Source organism: Acipenser ruthenus, chromosome 7 (genome assembly GCF_902713425.1).
Source record: "Acipenser ruthenus chromosome 7, fAciRut3.2 maternal haplotype, whole genome shotgun sequence".
Lineage (NCBI taxonomy): Eukaryota > Metazoa > Chordata > Actinopteri > Acipenseriformes > Acipenseridae > Acipenser > Acipenser ruthenus.
In genome coordinates, this window is record NC_081195.1 from 4,163,966 (window position 1) to 4,184,187 (window position 20,222).

Here is a 20,222-nt window from a genome sequence, read left to right on the forward strand (position 1 = left end):
TGTTCTTTTTTGTTAGTAGATCGTCATCGTCTATTGAATTCCTGTATTCTGATGTCTCACTCTCTTCCTAAAGATCAGTGACACCGTGGCCATGAAAATAATACATGGAGTACTTATATTTAGTTGATCAAGACCACTTTTGAGCTGTTAGTCCAAGCATTGGTTCAGGAATGTTGGCGTCACTAGAAGTCACAATCATAAGGTATCAAAATACAAGATTGTAACTGACACTAAAATCCCATTTAAATAGAGTTTATACAGTCACGTAATATATATATATATATATATATATATATATATATATATATATATATATATATATATATATATATATATATATATATATGTTTTAGTGTTTTTAGTTTTGTCCAGATTTAAAGTGGAGTTCTATTTTCGGAAATCTGCGTCATTGAAGTCAACCATACACTCTTGAGAAATGACTGAAAGGACCACTGGCTTTTAACATGAATGCTTCATTGGAGTTAAGAGATAACCAAAAAGCTTTAAAAGCTTTCCATACATGTTTGGTTGTGAAGCATCACTGAATAATATTAATATTAACCTCATTTCAAAATACATGCTTTTATTCAACTATAACAATGCTGGATAAACATCAATTGAGTTTTTAAAAAAAGAACCAAGCAGCTATATGTCAAGCAGCCACTTCCTATCAGTATTTTTGCAGAGATGACTCATAGTTTGGGTGGGAGTGGGGGGTGTTGCACTGCAGTGCTATGTTTAACAGAGACCTCACTAAGAACTAGAAATCTGCAGCATAAATGGGTGTAGGTCCTCAATTTCGAGTATCCAAAAAAAGTATCTAATTAAATAATTTTTAATACTTAAAGTTAATACAGCATGCCAGCACCCCATACAAACAGCTTATTTTGACAAAGAGAATGTGCACCAAAAGAAACTCTACATAGCAGCTGGAAAGATAAAGAAACATTAATAAAACAGTGAGGGTATATAGTAGAGCCTGGCACATCCTTTTGGATCAAAGATATGAAAAGCAATAATACTGCAGCTCTGTGTACAGCAACAAATATAGCATTCTGAAATCTGTGCTCTAGATCATAGTGACATCAGTTATCATAGGCAACATCAGCTTCGTATTGATAGGCCAGCCTGTTTCAGGAAATGAAAGGTTCTGTGTGATGATGAGTAATCTGCACCTGCTTCCATCGCTAGGACTCATTTCAGCAGGCTTTCTTTGCTCGTCAATACGTCAAAGCCTTTTTTAATTATCAGAAAATAAAAAAAAGCAACACATTTGCATTTCCCAATTGCCGTGCCTCTTAAATAGTCTAAGCAGCCTCATTTCTACTTGTAAAATGGAAATGCCATATACAATTCTTCTCTCCTACCTCTAAGAAATGATGATTAAGATAAAATACATGCATCCCTGTGCTGTACTTATCTGACAAATAACAGTTCATGCATGAAATTTAAGGTGAGGAGAGTAACATTTTCTGGAGAGAGAAAAGTTTAAGAGCAAAAGATCATGCTGAAAAAGCATTTAAGGTAGACTTTCAATTAGCATTAAAGTGGTCTAAATTGAAGCACTTTCTAAGTTGGTGACAATTTTTTTTTTTTTTTATTAAAACAGTTTGATAATGATTCTATGCATTTTCAGGATCCTGTGCTCCATTATGCTCATATATATATATATATATATATATTATATATATAAAAATATATAAAATCTTTTTTAAATGAAATGCCAAGTACAGTACAATATCTACAATACCAAATATCCTGTCTAGAAAATAATTTGAATACTTTTCCTGGTATGAACTGGCTATAATTTATTTGAATATGTTCTGGTATGAACTGACTATAATTTATTTGCTATTATGCATGATCTAGCCATCCTTTTCTTTCCACACACTAACACTGCTTACAAACATGGATTGAAGTCCACTTGACTGTGAAACAGCAATAACAAAAGAAAAAGTTGCATAAAATACAAGAATAATGTAACACCTTTTTCACAGATACAGAACAATGAGCTTGATGCACACTAGACAACACTGGAAAGCTGGGGCTTGTTTTAGATTTCGTAGTTTCTGAATTTCCTCAGAAGTTCAGACGGTGTGTCAGCTGACCAACGGAAACGCAAGTGCCAGTAGTTCTCATCTGAAAAACAGCATGAATTGAAAATGTTATATATAATAAATAATTGACCCTTGTTAAACAAATTTAAAGTTGATTTTAGGGTATAGCTATTGGGGAAAGTACAACAAACTGAGGGAATCACTGGTTATTACTTCATCTAGATTATACATTTTCAAATGTGTATTTTATTCCTCAAATGTACGTCCTTTTGGTATAAGGAAATAGTCACTGCCTTCCCTTTAGTTGTGTTCATTAAAAGAGTATTCAAGAACAAGTGGTTTTTCAAACAAAGGTCCACTAACAGCAACCTGCATCTGAACTGAAATTGCATCCGACATAAATCAACATGTGGGATACATTTGTGTGCAGTCTTCCTTTCATTCCCTCAGGCAAGTTAGTAAACTGCAGATATTCCGAGTGTTTTAAAACGCTATACGACCCGACAGTAAGTTAGGTACTTTGCCATGTCCTTTTCATGGAGAGACAATCTGGTTACAGGCAGCGGTTCTTTGAAAATATCTTTTCCATCTGTGCATTACGAAGAAGAAAAGGACTTGCCCTGGGCTACAAACCACATCAACTGCTGAACAGGAAATCAAACGGACAGAGCTTCAGTTCTCTGCTCTAATGCCATACAATACCTGTCAGAATGTGTAGTCATTTAAACAACGTAGATCAATTGAAGCTTTTGCCTACAACGAAAACAAACCATCCCCTGTGCTACAGTGCAGTTCACTAACCCACTGTACCTCCCAACACCCGAAAACAATGTATAGCACTTGATGAGAATAATGTAGTTTGCAATACTGCTGGGGATACAGTCCTAAGAAATGTGGCACCTACATTTTAAAGTGTACTACTGCCTTTATATCCATTTGAACTTTGTATGCATTTAAAAAACCCTGACCGTCTTCATTGACAGAGCCTTTATATCCAGGTGATGTACTACTCACTGGGAGTAGGTGGAGTTTTTGGAGATTGTGGTTCTTCATCCTCCGGTGTCGTCTCACTTGTCTTGCCCCCAGACAGCCCCACCTGCTCCATTTTGCTGGTTGAGTGGCTGCAGTCCTGCTCTCCATGCCAGTCAGGTGGCTTCCCAGGGCTCGGGCTGTCTTTGATTCCTGGAGCCTCCAGCATGGGCTCCTTCTTACTCCTCACTGCCCAGTGCATAGACTAAAGAAATAAAATCAAAAGAACCCGATTCATTCAATTGTGAAAACATTTGACATCTAATACAATTATAGTTTTACTTCTACAATTGTTTAAATTGTTGATGAATTTGGCAGAGTAAGTAAGCTTTATCCCCCTTCTTTGATGTTTGCTATGGAGTTGTCCATTTTTTTATTTATTAATTTATTTTTAAGATGTTTGTGTAATGTGTTTTTTGAAGCGTTAATGAGGTACTCTTCTTTTCTAGTTGCCTGCCTTAGACAGAAGCTAAAATCAGCTGAACTGTTTTTAAAACTAGTAAGGAACAGCATTGTCTTGTGTGCAGCAGAGAAACACAAGCAAACTCACTAAATGGCGCTGGCTCTGCTTCCTATAAAGACACCTTGGGCGTTGTACGTTTATGGCAGGCAACTAAAGCCAAAGAGCAACTCCTGAACACAGGCGAAGACACCTTCACACAGACTAACGAAAGAAAAAAAAATCAGCACTTGAGTAATTGTAACAAGAACCACTGTGAATTATTGTAAACCCCATGAAAAGGTATCAGAACAGTGCAGGACTAAGACAAGTCCATTTGAAGAGACTTGCTCTTTAAGAAACATGCACTGCAGTTTACTAAATCTAGAAAACTCAAGAGTCTTGTTTATTGCAAATGCTTCTTTTAAAACACTTGAATGCAATTTCCTGCCACACACACATGTTTTTTCTACATTAAAACATAGAAAAAAAACACTCAAAACAGGCTACTTCATGGATTGTACTGTACTTGCATCAAAAAGATATACACCGCCAATAAACATATGCATGATAATACCAGATGACTCATTTAATTTAAAGATGCAAGATGACATCACTGTGCTTTAAATGCAAGAGCTGTCAATTAACACAACAAAAAGAAAATACACTGGCAATTTTCTTGATGAAAATGCTCAACCTGTGTGTTAACACTAGTGTAGTGTAAAGGAGAGCGTGGTTGATGAATAGGCAAATCAAAGGGAAAGGAATAACAGACACTGAAGAGACATACCCTGTTAATAAATTCTGACCCACATAATACTCGATTTACAAATACAGCACTTTAATCTTAAGAGAACTATCCACTAACTGTGGAATGCAAATCTGAAAACATGGGGAGAAGTGGCTCCTACATTCCTCAGTAAAGACTGCATCCTGTAGAGAGCTGAACCCAGACACTCACTGCCTTGACCGTGTCACTCAGAGCCTCCCAGTCACGGAAGGGGATGGCGATTCTGCTTCGTCTCCAGTAGTCATAGCGGGCACGGCTGTCTTCATTCTTCAGGATCTCTTTCGCCTGCTGCAGCTTTTGAAACTCTTCCACTAAAACCCAATGACAAAAGTGACAACGTGGGATACCATTTTTGTTAAGCAATAAATCAAGACTCTGCTACTGTCAAAACGAAGTTTTATCACAATTGGCTAAGCTGTTTCATAGATACAATAACAAAACATCCAAAAGACTTTCATCATAAAGAAAGTGGGATTGTGAAGTTTTGAAAGCAAATATGAAAAAAAAAACTTGCTGTGAAAAATCCCTTTTCTAAAAGCACGCTTGAGATTTTAATCATTTAGCAATATGGTTAAAAAAAAAAACTGTATAAATGGTAATCCATTTTAACCTTTAAAAAGATAAATCCACAGGCTTAGCAGGTTTACTCTTTATTCAACTCTGTGTAGAGCAATTTACTGAAAAATATCCTGGCTGACATTTGCAGAATAAAAGGAAATAATAATAATAATCGTCATTGATGGGAAAGCTGCCATTTATCATTTTAAAAGATATGGGTAAAAAATAGCCTCATGAATACAAATGTGGATGGCTTTAGTTTGTTTTTAATAATAATCTTTATTTTTATATAGCGCCTTTCATAGTGGACCACTATCACAAAGCGCTTTACAAGATACGAGACTAGGGAGTGTGAACTATGCATCAGCTGCAGAGTTACTTGCAACAACGTCTCACCCGAAAGACGGAGCACAAGGAGGTTAAGTGACTTGCTTTTAGGGAAATCCATTAATACGGAATTTCAACGAACAATGTCATCTTGAAAGCAAATTGTCAAGGCAGAAGGAAACAAAAATGATGAAATCATTCCAACATGAACTATTTGAATAACCATCCCTTCTGTGTCTGCGGGACATCAATAAAGAAGGTAGACCTTCCATTGGCGTGACAGTGATCCACTTAGAGATTCTGAGATAATCTGAATAAAAGTCAAGGCAACACCTGGTTCAGCCTGGTGACCTCTGAAGGATTGACTGCGTCAGACCCAATACCGTAAAGGACAATTTCTGTAGCATGAATTTCCCGAAGCCTTTTCAGCCTCTCAGTATGTGTATTAAAATGTACTAGCCTTGCAATTATTTTCAATTTTACACTCAAGTATAATTGATTGGTGTTGCTTTACAACATGCCTCCTGACCGTCACCCTCTGTGCACTGCACTTATCAAAAAGCAGAAACCCTACTTCTCACTGTGTCAGCCTGGGAGCCAAGTTGCCAAGCCCCTGCTACTAGAAGATGACAAATTACTTTTGAGCTCAGCTATGGGAAAAAAGGAAATTGCTTCTCTCTCCAAAATAAAATTAGTTTTTCTGATAACGTGTTGGATTATCAGCATCCCTGCTCCTGGAATAACATTACAATACAGGTTTGACAAGTATAACTGGGTTGTTTATTCCAATTTAAAAGATGGTTTAGAACCAAATTCCAAAAAAACACAGGTAAACACAAATAACTAGGCTTTCAATTTAAATTGTTCTCCTTTTACATAAAGAATGCCCAAACTGCCCATCGCTTCAGTATTATCAGAATATCTGATCTTTTCATCCTTTAATTCAAATGACGAGCACCTCAAACAGAACATTCCTTTGTTTTGATGTTACAGCGTGAATTCATTTCCTAAAGTGTCATTCGGTGGTTATATTGGATGCATTCTTCTTTGTTTGTCTATTGATGTATATTTGCACACATAATGGAAGACTATTTTTACTCCCTGAGATTGTCAAGTCCAATTAAATTGAGATGCATGTTTATTGGTAACAATGTTGTGTGCAATGAAATATATGCCCCTTGACACTTTTCATTCACCATTTGATAGGGTTACAGGGATGAAGACATTGTGAGCATACCAGACATTTAGCATTAGGCTTTGTTCAAAATGACAAAGAACATCCATGGTCGTTTGTTTTGACCATTTTATTTACGTTAATTTGCCCATTCTTATTAAATGTCTTACTTGGACAGTTCTCAAATGAAAACATCAGCACATTTCAAAAGTATTCATGTTTCTATTGGTGGACTCATTTTTGAAAAATGAGGCAGTCAAAAGAGCAGTTTACACGATTTGATCACCTGCCCAGGGACACCATCGCAGTCCTTTGAGTCAGATTGTTTACATAGTATGGGATGATCCACAAGTCACTCACCTGGTTCCTCTAGATGAATTTGAAATCATCTCACAGATGGCAATTTATCTCAGATAAATGTTGTGATCTGTGGTAACACAGTGTCAAGACAGAGACAACTCACACACCTCTACAAACTGGGCTCCCCCAGAAAAAGCCAATGACAGGTGTGCAATTAGAGTTTGACAGGGATGGTACAACTTCATCGAAAAGCTCACAATGTAAGCCCAATAATTACCGTCAGGCATTACTGTAGAATCTGTGAAGGTTTTGTAGAATTTATTTTATTTATGCATACATACATAATATGCCATGTGCATGCAATGGAAAATAAGATTGCAACTGGGAATAGACATTTGCTTTTCTGTAAAATTTCCAGTAAAATCATTACCTGCTTTTGGGTTATCGGGATGTTTATCAGGATGGCAGTCAAGAGCTCTAGATTTGAACTCTGTGAGGATCTGTTCAGACTTTAAAAAAAGAAGAAAAAATACAAGTTCAGGTTTCACTGGACCTTTGATAAACGGCACAAAGTAACATCGAACTGATGAACATGAAATGATTTAGATTCACTCCAGCCAGGAAACATCTCGTTTAGGAAATTCAACAGTGATTTCACCTGGAACTGTGGGTCTTATATGTGTTCCATGATTCATAAGGAGTACCAATCACTATTCTATATTTGTCTGGGTTTTTTTAGGGGGGGATGGATTGATTATTAACAGCAATGGTTGTGACCAGAGACACACTTTGCTGGAAATTGCCAATATTGTGACAGAATAATTTCCAGTTTATATTTTGTACTTTAGAGAAGCAGCACTTTCAGCTGAACTACGTTGGAGCACTAAACTCTTGCTCCAATTAAATATAGATGTGTGGTTTTTCAAACCAGTGTTTGTTTGACCCACTCTTCCTGTTACATGCAAAGCATCAGATACCTGCCAGCTGCTGCACACCTCATTTACTGATGAGACGTAGCAGATCTGCCATAGAAAACATTTTTCATTAAAGCAAGACAACCTCTTACAAACTTAGCTCACTCAAATAAAATCACTTGGCAATGAGGTCAGATGGTCCCCTTCTTTAAGGTTAATTGGGCTTATAGTAATTGAATCCAGTCAACAAGGCGTATTTATCAGTATTACTTTTAAAGTAGCAAATATGTCAATCAGCCTTTCTTGTTTTATTGACAGCCCTGCCAAGATACACAAGTCAGGTTGTTTAGTCAAATAAACAGTTAAATGAATACTAAATCAAACAGAATTCATTATATAAAAAAAGAAAGAATGGAGAAATGTCAACCCATGAGTCATTCCTTATGACTACAAACATATTTATTCAGTAGATGCCATTTTTCCATTGCACCCATTTTCCCAAAAAACATTACCACTCGATGCAAATTCTTAACATTTGCCATATTAAAAACCTGTTCAAATCGGAAAAATAAATAAATTAAAAACAAAAAACACAGGCTGCTTCATAAAAAAAAAAAAAACTGTCTGGCATACATTTTCTCTATGGATGTCTTTCAGGTCAACAGTGCCAAGGACCCTCTGAGAAGAGAGTTGAAAAAATGTGAGGTTTGAGTGGATCAGGCTTGCAGCTATTACAGAACTGTAGATGCTGCATTATTGCGGGTTTTGGGTTCAGCAGAACAATGCACAGAAATCAAATCCATGCAGAAGGATTTGCAAACATCATGAAAATGTAAGGGAACACTACTGAAATGGCACGAGTAGCTCCATGTCCTTTAATGATAACAGCATACCAACTCAACCGTTTTACAAAATGCACACCTGAGGTCCTATCATATCACTCTCAGTCTGCAGAGAATTCAGCTTTTACAATGCCGACTGAAACCAATTGCTCTACTTTCAATTATAAACATGTTCTATATGACAGCAAGAGCTGGTTTACCATAGATTCAATAAAGTATTAATAAGGACAACCTATATTATATTAATGTTTGCAACATGTTGCTTGTTCTGGATTTTATATAATGACTGCATCAAGTGGAGATAACCATTTAGTTACAATAATTTACTCATTTTAGTGCTTCTGTTAAATCAGTGTACTTCAAAGCCTCTTAAAGTGATCACATCTGTGGTCGTTCATTTTAATCAAAGAGAGATATTTCCCTTCTGTTTCGTCCAGGTATGAGGCTTGTTAACCTTTAAGAAACAACAAACTATTTTACTCAAAAAGGGCTTAAAAAACTTAAATAAATAAATAAATAACTCAACCTTAACAATCCCCCTACACCAGTATATGTACTGCTCAGGTTCTCGATTCAGATTGAACCACGCTACTGCAAGAGAATTGTAATGCTGTGTTCAGGTTTTAATCACAATGTAGTTTACTGCAAGACTTCAAGTAATGTGCTACAATTCAACAACTACACTATTGAATTTCTACCCCAGGGCAAACAAATACTGTAATATTAGCCACCTGACAACCTCAGAAAAATAAGATTAATTTAATAATATTCGTGAAAATTGTCTTAACCTTACCGATGACAGTTCATCGCATCCCAACAAAGCATAATAATCTTCTAGATCTCCTGGTCTGCAGTTTAAAATCGCGTCCATTTGCAAATGTTCAGTTTACTGTAAAAGTAAAATCATGCACCGACAGAGAGAACTTTCACCGCTAGTAATAGTACTTCCCACAAGCCTTTTTCCCATGAATACTAGGAGAGAACCGCACACACTGGTCAGCCGATGCTGCTCTGCCTTCTGCACGTTTTATTGGGTACACAATAAAGTGGGAGGAGCGACAGCATGCGCTTCTATAAGGCAGTCTGGGATCTGAAGTACTGGTGTGGCGACGTTTGTGAAAGAAAGAAAGAAAGAAAGAAAGAAAGAAAGAAAGAGAGAAAGAAAGAAAGAAAGAAAGAAAGAAAGAAAGAAAGAAAGAAAGAAGAACACATAAATAAAAACATATTGTCCTACAAAACTGAAAACTTTAAACAGTTATCTGCTCGTATGTATTTCTCAATATGATACTGAGGGTGAACATGAGCTGTATGACTGATACATGTCATTGATACCAGCGTGTGATGATATTACCAGTGATATTATTATCGGCACCTTGTATACTGTGGCCTAGTTATTTCACTATGGTGACATTAACGTAATGGTGTTGTTAAGCATTTTGGCTGGACCAGATTTAAAATAAAAACTAACAAACAAGAATTACGTGATGTAAATCGAATCTGTCAATTTTCTTTATTTTATCACATACAGAAACTACGAAAGAGGGACCAAGTTATTCACAAAAAAGGGCCAGCTCTGTAAAGATCTATGGGAGGTGGTTAAATTGGGGGCAATTACTACCTTTTTAATTTTTTTTAATTTTTATTTTTATTGTAGCAACAAAAATAAATAAAATGTTTTAAAGTACATCACACACTCTGTATTTGGGAGCTGATACAGAGCAAATACTGAAAATCTGAACGAGCTGTTTTAGTCGGAGTTAATAATAATAGAATGATATGTCTAGCTAATCTGAAATTCGCTGAATGTAGCCAAACACATGCTTGCAGTTGAGTTTTTCTCGTAATGACTGTTTAGCATAAACCATCATTGATAAACTGTATCGCCATCCAGGTTTCTCTCAGATCTCAGTTTCGTCCTTTTCAAAAGTTCCGAAACAGAATTATCGTGTGAGGCACGGGTGTGTCAAAGATATTTACCCTGGGTGCGTTCACAGAGATCATTATGTGCAGAATTTGACCAATTTAGCCAATGGGTGCGTTCATGGAGATCATTCTTAGAACATAGTTGGCTAAATTGGTCAGATTCTGCACTATAGACGCACAGTCTATAGAACATCTTTGGGTGTGTCAAGGTACGTGGATGATCCAGCGGGGGGCGGGGGGAAGTATTATTTTTTCTCTCTTTACAACAACACATATAATACGGTTATGTATCCACATATTAATCTATGAACGTGGGGTGTGTTAACATATGTCGTATTTTGCATTCGGTTCATTAACAAAATAATTCTGGTAATGAATCTTGCAATGTTGCTTTAATTTTCCTCTGACAAAAAGATTACGTGTCTAGACACACGCCAGCTCTGATTCACCGCAGATTTCCCATGAAGCAAAATAAGATGGTGATGAAGGCTCATTGGTTACGTGAGTTTGTTGTGGATGACGTCACCTACTGCTAGTGCTGGCGCGTGGGCCACTGCTGGAAGAGGTCGTATCACGTGACCTGTTTAAATATCCCATCAGCTGTCGTGCTCGGAAGATCTTTATGGTCGAGCCCGAGCGGAGAGATTGTGTGAGCAAAAGATGGCGGACGGAATGAAAATCATCCTCAACTCCAGCGCTGGCGGCTTGGAAGCCGAGGAACCGCTGGCTAAAAGGCTGAAGCTCGGGGAGGTGTTAAAGAGCGGGGACACGGCGGCCTCCGAGGAGCAAGAGCTGGGAAAAATCGTCAGCGAGTCCGGGGCGGCGGCGGAGCAGCAGCGGCCGGGAGAGGGGGTGCAGGGACAGGCCTCAGAGGCACCAGGCGGAGACAATGGGCTGCAGGACTCTGAACTACAGGAGGGGCTGGTGGTGGTGGAGGAGGAGGAGGAGGAGGAGAAGAAGGATCTGATCGGGGTTTCTGCCACAGAGCGAGGAGGTAAGTATTGCTGTTGGCATTCCTGTTTACAAACAAGAGCTGTTCAGATGTGATATTCTCGGCAACACCTTAATTATAACCAACTTTTCAAAACTTAACTTTAGGGATATATATATATATATATATATATATATATATATATATATATATATATATATATAAAAATTAAATTTAAAACGAATAAATAAAAACACTGCATATAGTGTCAATACTGAAATTAGTGAAATCGCTTTGGAGTTTCGCAGTATGTCGGTCTTAATTATATGTTTTGTGAGGCCGAGTGTTTGTTAAATTGCAAACATTGTCAGGTCATTTTATTGTAAACAGTATAATTTCAAGCAATGACGGGATCTACTACATACATTGGAAGTTGTCAGAATGGATGACAACGACGGTGACTATAACGTTAAAGACACATTTCACTAAACCGTATGGATCTGTTTGTAACTCTCTTGTACACATTTATGAACTCAACATTTTATGCAAAAAAAGGTTTTAATGTAATAGTACAGTATATATGTTGAGAAACAGTCCACCTTTGATCACGTTGAAGCAGCAGCACACTAACGTGTAGCACATCTTGTAATGCAGCTTGCATGGGCTTGATGTGATATAAGGGATTGTATTTATTTAACTCTACTACAAGTTTATCCCTTTTCTATGGCCGTTAGTGGGCTTGGGTAACTCAGGTTGTGTATTGTGCTTTAACAAAACAGGAATTTTGAAGCGCTGTCTTAAACTAAAGAAGTGTCATAGGTCTAGAATTGTGTATTATTGAACTTATGAAACAATTTGAAATTACAAAAAACAGCGGAATTCTACTAATGACACAATACATATCTTTAAATTGTATGCAATATACCTGAAGTGTTTGTTAAACAGAAGACGAGAAGTAGTTATATTATGTTAAATGATACATTTAGCAGTCAGATCATTTTGTTTATATAGCCATATAATATGGATATTTGTTTCAGATGGAACAGCCCAGAACGAGGATATCCTCCTGAATGGATTTGATTCATATGATTGTGATGAGGACGATACATCTTCACATGCAAGTTCAAGTGACTGGACCCCACAACCTCAGATAGGTAAATCTTGCAATATGCATGTATATTGTGGTGATTTTCCAGTCTGTCCTGGAAAGCATTCGCTGCAGTCAAAAGTTGCATTCGTAAAAATAAAAAAACACTTAAATGACACTTTTGCTATTATGCACATGTTTTTGCAAATTGCATATCTCTCATGAATATTTAACATCAAAATATGTTTGAAATTTAACACGTTTTAAATTTGAGCATATGATGAATAAGCAGTGGAGATTTAAGTTCACTTAAATACATTTCCCTTATGATGCACTAGATTTAAGCATTAAACATTCTACAAAATTTGGTAGGTTTATGCAGACACTTTGAATTTGCATAGGTGTGAAAATGGCATGTCTATGTTGCTGGTAGAAAATAATCTCTTGTTGGCTATTATATGCAGCATGTGACATTCATGTAACTGAGGTTTCTTGTTGCAGGTTCGTATAGTTTTATTCAGCAGCATATTATGAGGGAGACAGACCCGAGGACCATCTTGAAAGACCTTCTCCCAGGAACTGTGCTTCCGCCTGACCTGGATGATATGACTCTCTGGCAGATTGTGATTAATATATCGGAACCTCCAAAAAGAAAGAAACGGAAAGACATCAATACAATGGAAGATGTTGTCAGGCTGCTGCAAGAATGTACAAAAATTATGGTGTTGACTGGAGCTGGGGTATGTATTCCTTCTGTTGGGGGGATTTACTTTTCGGATATTATTAGATAAACCTTGGTCACCCAACAAATTAGACATTAACCACAGCATAACCAGTGAATTAATGTATAAGAATTTAATTTAATATTGCTTTTTGTTGCAGGTTTCTGTGTCCTGTGGAATACCTGACTTTAGATCCCGTGATGGTATTTATGCACGTCTTGCAATAGATTTTCCTGACCTTCCGGATCCACAAGCAATGTTTGATATTGAATACTTTAGAAGAGACCCTCGGCCATTTTTTAAATTTGCAAAGGTTTGTCCTATAAATTCTGTTTCAATATAGTATCTACAAGGCTTTTGAGAATACCTGGGTGGCTTTAAAATATGCTGTACATACGTTTTATTCCCTGACTACCTACATTAAACATTCTTGGTAGTTGATGACACAAGGGTTGTATGTCGTCACATTTAGCAGTTGGTAAGTTTACCAAATACAGTAGTCCGTCGCGTATCCAACTGCACTAGGACCAGAGTAAGGGCGGATATGTAAAGTCTTATAAATTAATCTTAAATCCTGTTTTAAATCCCATTATGCACAGCTGTAATAATTTACTATATTCACACAATTATTATTTTGAAATAATAATTGTTTAGAAAGATACGGGGTAGTAATGCTTGTGACAGGGTAGCTGTCTGCCATGTGGGTGCATGCATTCGCTGTTGAATGACAGGCAGGATATCGAGACAGAGGCTGAAGTTGATACGCCCTGCAGGCGAACAGGATTTATTCACATATCAACACATTGAACAGCTTACGTGACACTACCAGCAATGGTAGTGCACAGAGTACATACAACAGAGTGTACGAAAACTTTGGTAGGATCTACAATCACTGAACTAATTTTCTCTGTTCAATAATAAATGAACTCCAGCTACTCACCCGGCTGTCAGTGGTTTCGACTTGCTTACTCACTCTTCGATATCCCAACCCTGGTTTTCTCTCTCTCCTCTCTCTCTCTCTCTCTCTCTCAATTCAATTAAAACTAGTCCACTCCATACAACATCAATGTAATGGTTTAGGAACCATGTCGGAATAATGACACATTCTACTGCCAATGTAAAGTGTTAAGTAAATGCTTGCCTGACATAATTAAAAGGAGGAGAAACACTTCACATAATTTATCTCAAAATAATAATAATCATCATAATTTCCGTAATTTCATCTTTTCACTGGTGTTAGCCAATATGGACTTCTTTGGGACTAAAGTAAAGATTTGTGGCATGCAAGGTGAATATTGACCAAAGTGAAACTAAAGCTATGCACATTTAAGGGGGGCTCAGATTGTCACAGAGCTATATGCAATATGCAATGTTAGTAAATGTGTCTAAGTGAAATATATTTTAAAGGAAATTGTTATCTGGGCAGCAGTGTGAAGTAGTGGTTAGGGCTCTGGACTCTTGACCGGAGGGTCGTGGGTTCAATCCCAGGTGGGGGACACTGCTGCTGTACCCTTGAGCAAGGTACTGTACCTAGATTGCTCCAGTAAAAACTGTAAATGGGTAATTGTATATAAAAATAATGTGTAAAAAATAATGCAATTGTATGTAAAAATAATGCGATATCTTGTAACAATTGTAAGTCGCCCTGGACAAGGGGTCTGCTAATAAATAATAATAAATCTGATGGAGAATATTTTCATAATATAGTAATTATCTTAGAAAGGTTGTCATATGATTTCCTCACCTGCTTGCAATGGATGGCAAACAAAGCGTCAATTTTAAGCTTGTATAATTAATTGCAAATTGAGCTTGCAGGTACTGAATTTGTTTTCTATGTTTTTTAGGAAATCTATCCAGGACAGTTCCAGCCATCTCCATGTCACAGGTTCATTGCAATGTTGGATAAACAGGCAAAGCTTCTTCAGAATTATACTCAGAACATTGACACACTGGAACAGGTGGCTGGAGTCCAGAGGATCATTCAGTGCCATGGTCAGTTTTATATATTTGCGTTTAATTAAGAAGTAATATCAGACAGTGAGCTGTGTCAGGGGATTAGTTAGTAAGTTATTTGTCCACATTTGTCAATAAACTGTTTTTACAACTTTATTAAATGTGATAGATTCCAAGAAAACCACCATGTTTGCGTTTTGTTTCACAGCTCAGTTTCTACACAGTAACCACACAAGTCTTATTGCATGTGTCAGTATGGTTTGAATTCAGACCACATGAACTTATCAATGTTTGTGTTTTATATACAGCTTTAATTAACTACTTATAAAGTGTACTAATACTGTACACTTCAAATTCTTGAATCTCCATTGCAGGTTCTTTTGCAACGGCATCATGCCTAACGTGCAAATATAAGGTTGACAGTGAAGCTGTTAGAGAAGATATATTTAATCAGGTATGGATATATTTTAAGTTGTAAACTTAGATATGATCTGTACACATGAAACATCTCAATGTTCAGAATTATTTTATACGATTTGTACTGTTGTCTTAAATTGTAAATACAATTTTAGTAACAAGCATTGTCAACATACAAAATGAACTAATCCATATTTAAGCATGTTGCATTTCAGTTGGTACTAATTTACCTATATATCATGAAAGGTCTGCAAACAAAGATGGCATAACTACAACCAGAATTGAATAATTCAGTTTTACTGCCATCTACCACTGCAGTAGTAATTATGATACCATTGGTTAAAGCTCTTTGAAAGCTGATTTCTAAACATTTTATAATTTGGATCTTCCCTTAACTTTTTTTGACCTGTCTTTCATACACTGGTAGGTTGTGCCTCGATGCCCCAAATGTCCACCTGATCTGCCTCTTGCTATCATGAAACCAGATATTGTTTTCTTTGGAGAGAATTTACCAGAACAGTTTCACAGGGGCATGAAGCATGACAAAGATGAGGTTGACCTCCTGATTGTCATAGGGTCTTCACTGAAAGTACGACCTGTGGCTCTTATTCCAAGTAGGTTATTAAATTGTGCAATGACATTTTAATTCCTGAAATGTGTTTTTATTTTAAGAAATAAAAAGTAGTTAAATGAAATAGCCCATGAATCAAGGACAACTTTTTTTTTTATAAAATAATGTAAAACTAAAGTGGATAAGCTTTATGTTTTACCCCTTTACACTTTAAATAAAATGTTTGCTTCTGTGATTAAGTGTGAATTTTAAACCTTGAATACTTATCTGGAATAATATCTTAAATGCATGTACCAGTAATGTTCAAATGCCTCAGTCCTGTCTTTTCTTTTTTTGATTAATGTGAATTTTCATGTCCTAATGTTGAATTTTTTTTTTGTTTTAGACTCCATTCCCCATGAAGTACCTCAGATTCTAATCAATAGAGAACAGTTACACCACCTTAACTTCGATGTAGAATTGCTTGGAGATTGTGATGTTATTATCAATGAACTATGCCATAGGTTGGGTGGAGATTATGAACAACTATGCTACAACCCTTTAAGACTTTCTGAGATCACAGAAAAGCCCCCTCGTGCGATCAAAGAGTCCAAACTACAGTTCACTGACCTACCACCTACCCCCCTCGAACTTACAGAAGACTCCAATTCCTTGGAACAAATTAGTGAGGACACTCGTACCTCCAAGCAAGTTTCAGAAGAAACAGCAGGAGCTCAGCAATCAAACCATTTAGGGTCTACCTCTGAGCTCCCACAAGCTAGCTGTACAGAAAACCCTCCACAGAACAGGACTGAAATTGTTGAAGGAAATGCAAAAACAGATACGGGGGATTTGCAAACCGCAAAGAATGAGGAGTGTCCAGAGTCAGGTGAAAATAAATCTGATCTTGAAATTCTCAGAAGATGCTGGCTGAGTAGATTTGCAAAAGAACCAATCAGCAAGCGCCTTGACAGTACGTTTTTAAATATTTATATATAATATGTGTATAGTATCTTTTATGTGGATTACAGTAGAACATGTCATACTAAATCTTGAATTTACTGCTAGCTAATCAAGTTTACTAAATATGACTGCAAAGGTAGCTTTGTTTTTTGTAAAGCTTCTTTAACAAGCTCCTATTAGATAAAGACTAGATATTTTCTGATTTCTGGAAAATCCTTGGACAATATGAAACATAGCCCTTCACTTTGACATATATAACCTAATATGGCTGCCATATTGTGTTCATGTGAGTTTTGGTTTTGGTTTCTGGAAGCAGAAAAGCTTTGTTGGCTTCACATTTGGTATGAAAATGTATTCAGTGGTTCTCTTGGTCAAGCAAATGGGCTGCCACACTGTCAAAATCTCTTGTAGACCAGTAAGGTAATGAATATGCTGGATTTTAGCTTAATGATATAATTTTCTCCATGTGAAGCTGCCTTCATTCATCCACTTATGTGATAAGTCATTCATTTTTTAAAATTAATTTCATTTCAGATTCTCAATACCTGTTTCAAGCACCAAATCACTACATTTTCCATGGAGCTGAGGTATACTCCAATTCAGAGGATGAGTCCTTGAGTTCCTGTGTCAGTCACAGTGACAATGAGTCATGTTGCAGCCCTGGAGAGGAGGGAGAGGATGATAGCGACGGAGAGGAGTTCTATGGCCGAGTCGAAGAGGAGGGTTCAGACGATGAAGACTGCTTCAGAGATGGCAGAGAAGAATTAGAAGCAGGAACAAATGACTTTATAGACATGCTGAGGAATCAAAGAGACAATAAACCTGAAGATATAAAAAATGTGACACAAATGTAATAAAATGTAATGCCTACATTTATTTGCTACTTGTCCACCAGCATTAGCAGTCACCTGACAGTGGAAAGGAACAAAGGATGCTGTCCTGAATTTTTGTTTTGTTTTATTAAGAGGAGATTTATTTGTAGATTTTTTTTTTATTATTATTATTTTGGCTATTTAAATTTCGGGTTATGCTCTCACATTTGACCACCTTACATTTCCCAGCAACGTTCTGTGCTTCTGAAGTTTTGTTATATACCCCTTGTAATTGTACCCATGCTGTTTGACAACAGCTGCTTTAAAATGTTCTTTCAGACCTTTTCACTTTGCAGTTTAAAAAAGCCATTGATTGGTAACAGGATGAAAAAAGGGAACAGAAGACCAAAGAACAGGAGTTTTTTTCCACATCCACCAATTCATTTTTATGTTAGAAGTAAATCTGTTGCTTTTGCTCTTTTGAACTTCTTACAAAAATATGTCGAATGAACACTGGCATTTATTCTAAAGACTTACTCTGGCAGCTACTTTTTATGGTAAATAGTCTAGTAGTAGTGTTATTTTTGTATTTTGTAATATTTTTAAGGCATACTCAGTGTAAGTACTATAGGCGACAAAGAAATAGCACTTGGAGTATGTAGACATTTTACGCCTTACAGAAAATTGTGACAGTGCATCAGTGAGCACTGGCTCAGCTTTTTATTTTAACACAGAAATGATTCTCTTCCTGTGGAACTGCAGTAATATTTCGAATGTTTTAAGAGTGTAAAGAAATACTTTAGACTGGGACATGATTCTCAAAGCTAAGCTAATACGGATAATTTGAAATGTAAATTGTTGTGGAAACATGTGCCTGCTTTCTAAACTTTTATTAATAATGTTGGTGGCTGTATAGTTTTGTTTAGGAATGGCCGTCACTGTGGTACAGCTCATGTAAGCATTATTAAGAATGCCTTTCCATGAAGCATTTACACTGCCAAAATGTGAATTATACAAGCCTTTTCTTTTATATATATATATATATATATATATATATATATATATATATATATATATATATTGAAAATACTGTTTGAAAACACAACTGTAAAGAGCTTTTAACATTTAAAAGCAATGTATTTTACAGCAAGAAACATTTTACACTGGTCCGTGTGGTAGAAGCTTTGAATGTGCTTTGAAAATTGGTCAGAAGCTGCTGGATTACCTTGCAGCTGGCTTTCAGAAAAGATTTTAATCACATGGCACACAGTATTATTTATTACAGAAACTTTAGGTGCAATCCACCAGGATAGTCAACTTTATAACTAGATATTAAACTGGCTTTAAATGTTCACATGGGTGCATCTGATTTAATTTTTTGTTTGAAAAATGTTAATTTCAAAGCCCACCAGTGTCTACTATGTGGCCAGTTCTACAGAGTATTGGTGTTCCCAGGAATCTACTCACATTGATTAAATGTGAGACAGAAATCTAAACTAAAGTGATACCTAAACACTATTTCCAAATGTAAATATCACATGAGTAGAAAGAACAAAAATCAGTTTTTACATTTGTTTTACGTTACAGTAAAAGATACACATTTTGTTTGACATTGGCTCTATCAAGATAAAATTCTGAATTGCAGGATGGCCTTTTGTTTTGGTGTGTATCTACTGTACAAGATTTTGGGAAGACCCAGATGCTTCCTCTGCTGTATTAAAATGCAGTATCTTTACATCCATTGATTGCATGATGCTATTTGTCTGTTTTTTGTTCAAGGAACTGTTGAAATCACAATCTTGTTTTAATTTATTTTATACAATAATGTTTTCTTTATGCTCCTTTGTACTGTGTGTATCTATCTACCTACCTAATTATATATATATATATATATATATATATATATATATATATATATATATATATATATATATAATTTTTACATAATCTATGGCATACTTTTATAGTTACCAGCTAGAACAGTACATTAACAGTAAAACTTTTGAAAAATACAGGAGCAATGTTTTATATTTTTGTTTTGTTAAAATGTCATTTTATGTTGCATTGGTTGTAAAAAAAAAAATGTTGCATTGGTTACAATTTTCTTTTTTTAGAAGTTTAAATTTTTATAGCAAATTCTATTCTGGCATTCTTGACTGCTGTTTTATTCTACTGATACTCGTTCATAGTTCTTCACTGTTGTGAACATTATTTTGTGGGTTAGTAATAGTTTATTCATCCTTTCTATCTTCAGTCATGTGTTTCTAACATTATGTAATCCAGTCTAGTACACATCAAAATATGTATTTGGATTTGTAATATAATGCAATAAACATTGTCTTGACATCCATTTAGTTGACGTGCATTTTTATATAGTTAGCATAGTGTACATTACAATATTTCGAATATAAAACAAACTATATAAATGACAAGT

General features: G+C 36.1%; 2 protein-coding genes across 2 annotated transcripts; one reads left to right on the forward strand and one right to left on the reverse strand.

Moving 5' to 3' along the window:
* Positions 1-819: 819 nt before the first annotated feature.
* On the reverse strand, positions 820-9,451 carry LOC117416261 (dnaJ homolog subfamily C member 12-like). Its single transcript, XM_034027370.3, has 5 exons — positions 9,224-9,451; positions 7,105-7,183; positions 4,487-4,626; positions 3,072-3,291; positions 820-2,139 (listed from the first exon to the last, which is right to left on the reverse strand). The coding sequence occupies exons 1-5, from the start codon at positions 9,299-9,301 to the stop codon at positions 2,054-2,056; spliced, it is 603 nt and encodes a 200-aa protein (XP_033883261.1). The 5' UTR covers positions 9,302-9,451; the 3' UTR covers positions 820-2,053.
* A 1,462-nt stretch (positions 9,452-10,913) lies between these two features.
* LOC117414652 (NAD-dependent protein deacetylase sirtuin-1-like) lies at positions 10,914-20,136 on the forward strand. The gene is made up of 9 exons (XM_034024418.3): positions 10,914-11,347; positions 12,322-12,438; positions 12,873-13,111; positions 13,254-13,406; positions 14,938-15,085; positions 15,421-15,500; positions 15,891-16,077; positions 16,420-16,986; positions 17,511-20,136. The coding sequence occupies exons 1-9, from the start codon at positions 11,014-11,016 to the stop codon at positions 17,828-17,830; spliced, it is 2,145 nt and encodes a 714-aa protein (XP_033880309.3). The 5' UTR covers positions 10,914-11,013; the 3' UTR covers positions 17,831-20,136.
* Positions 20,137-20,222: the final 86 nt, after the last annotated feature.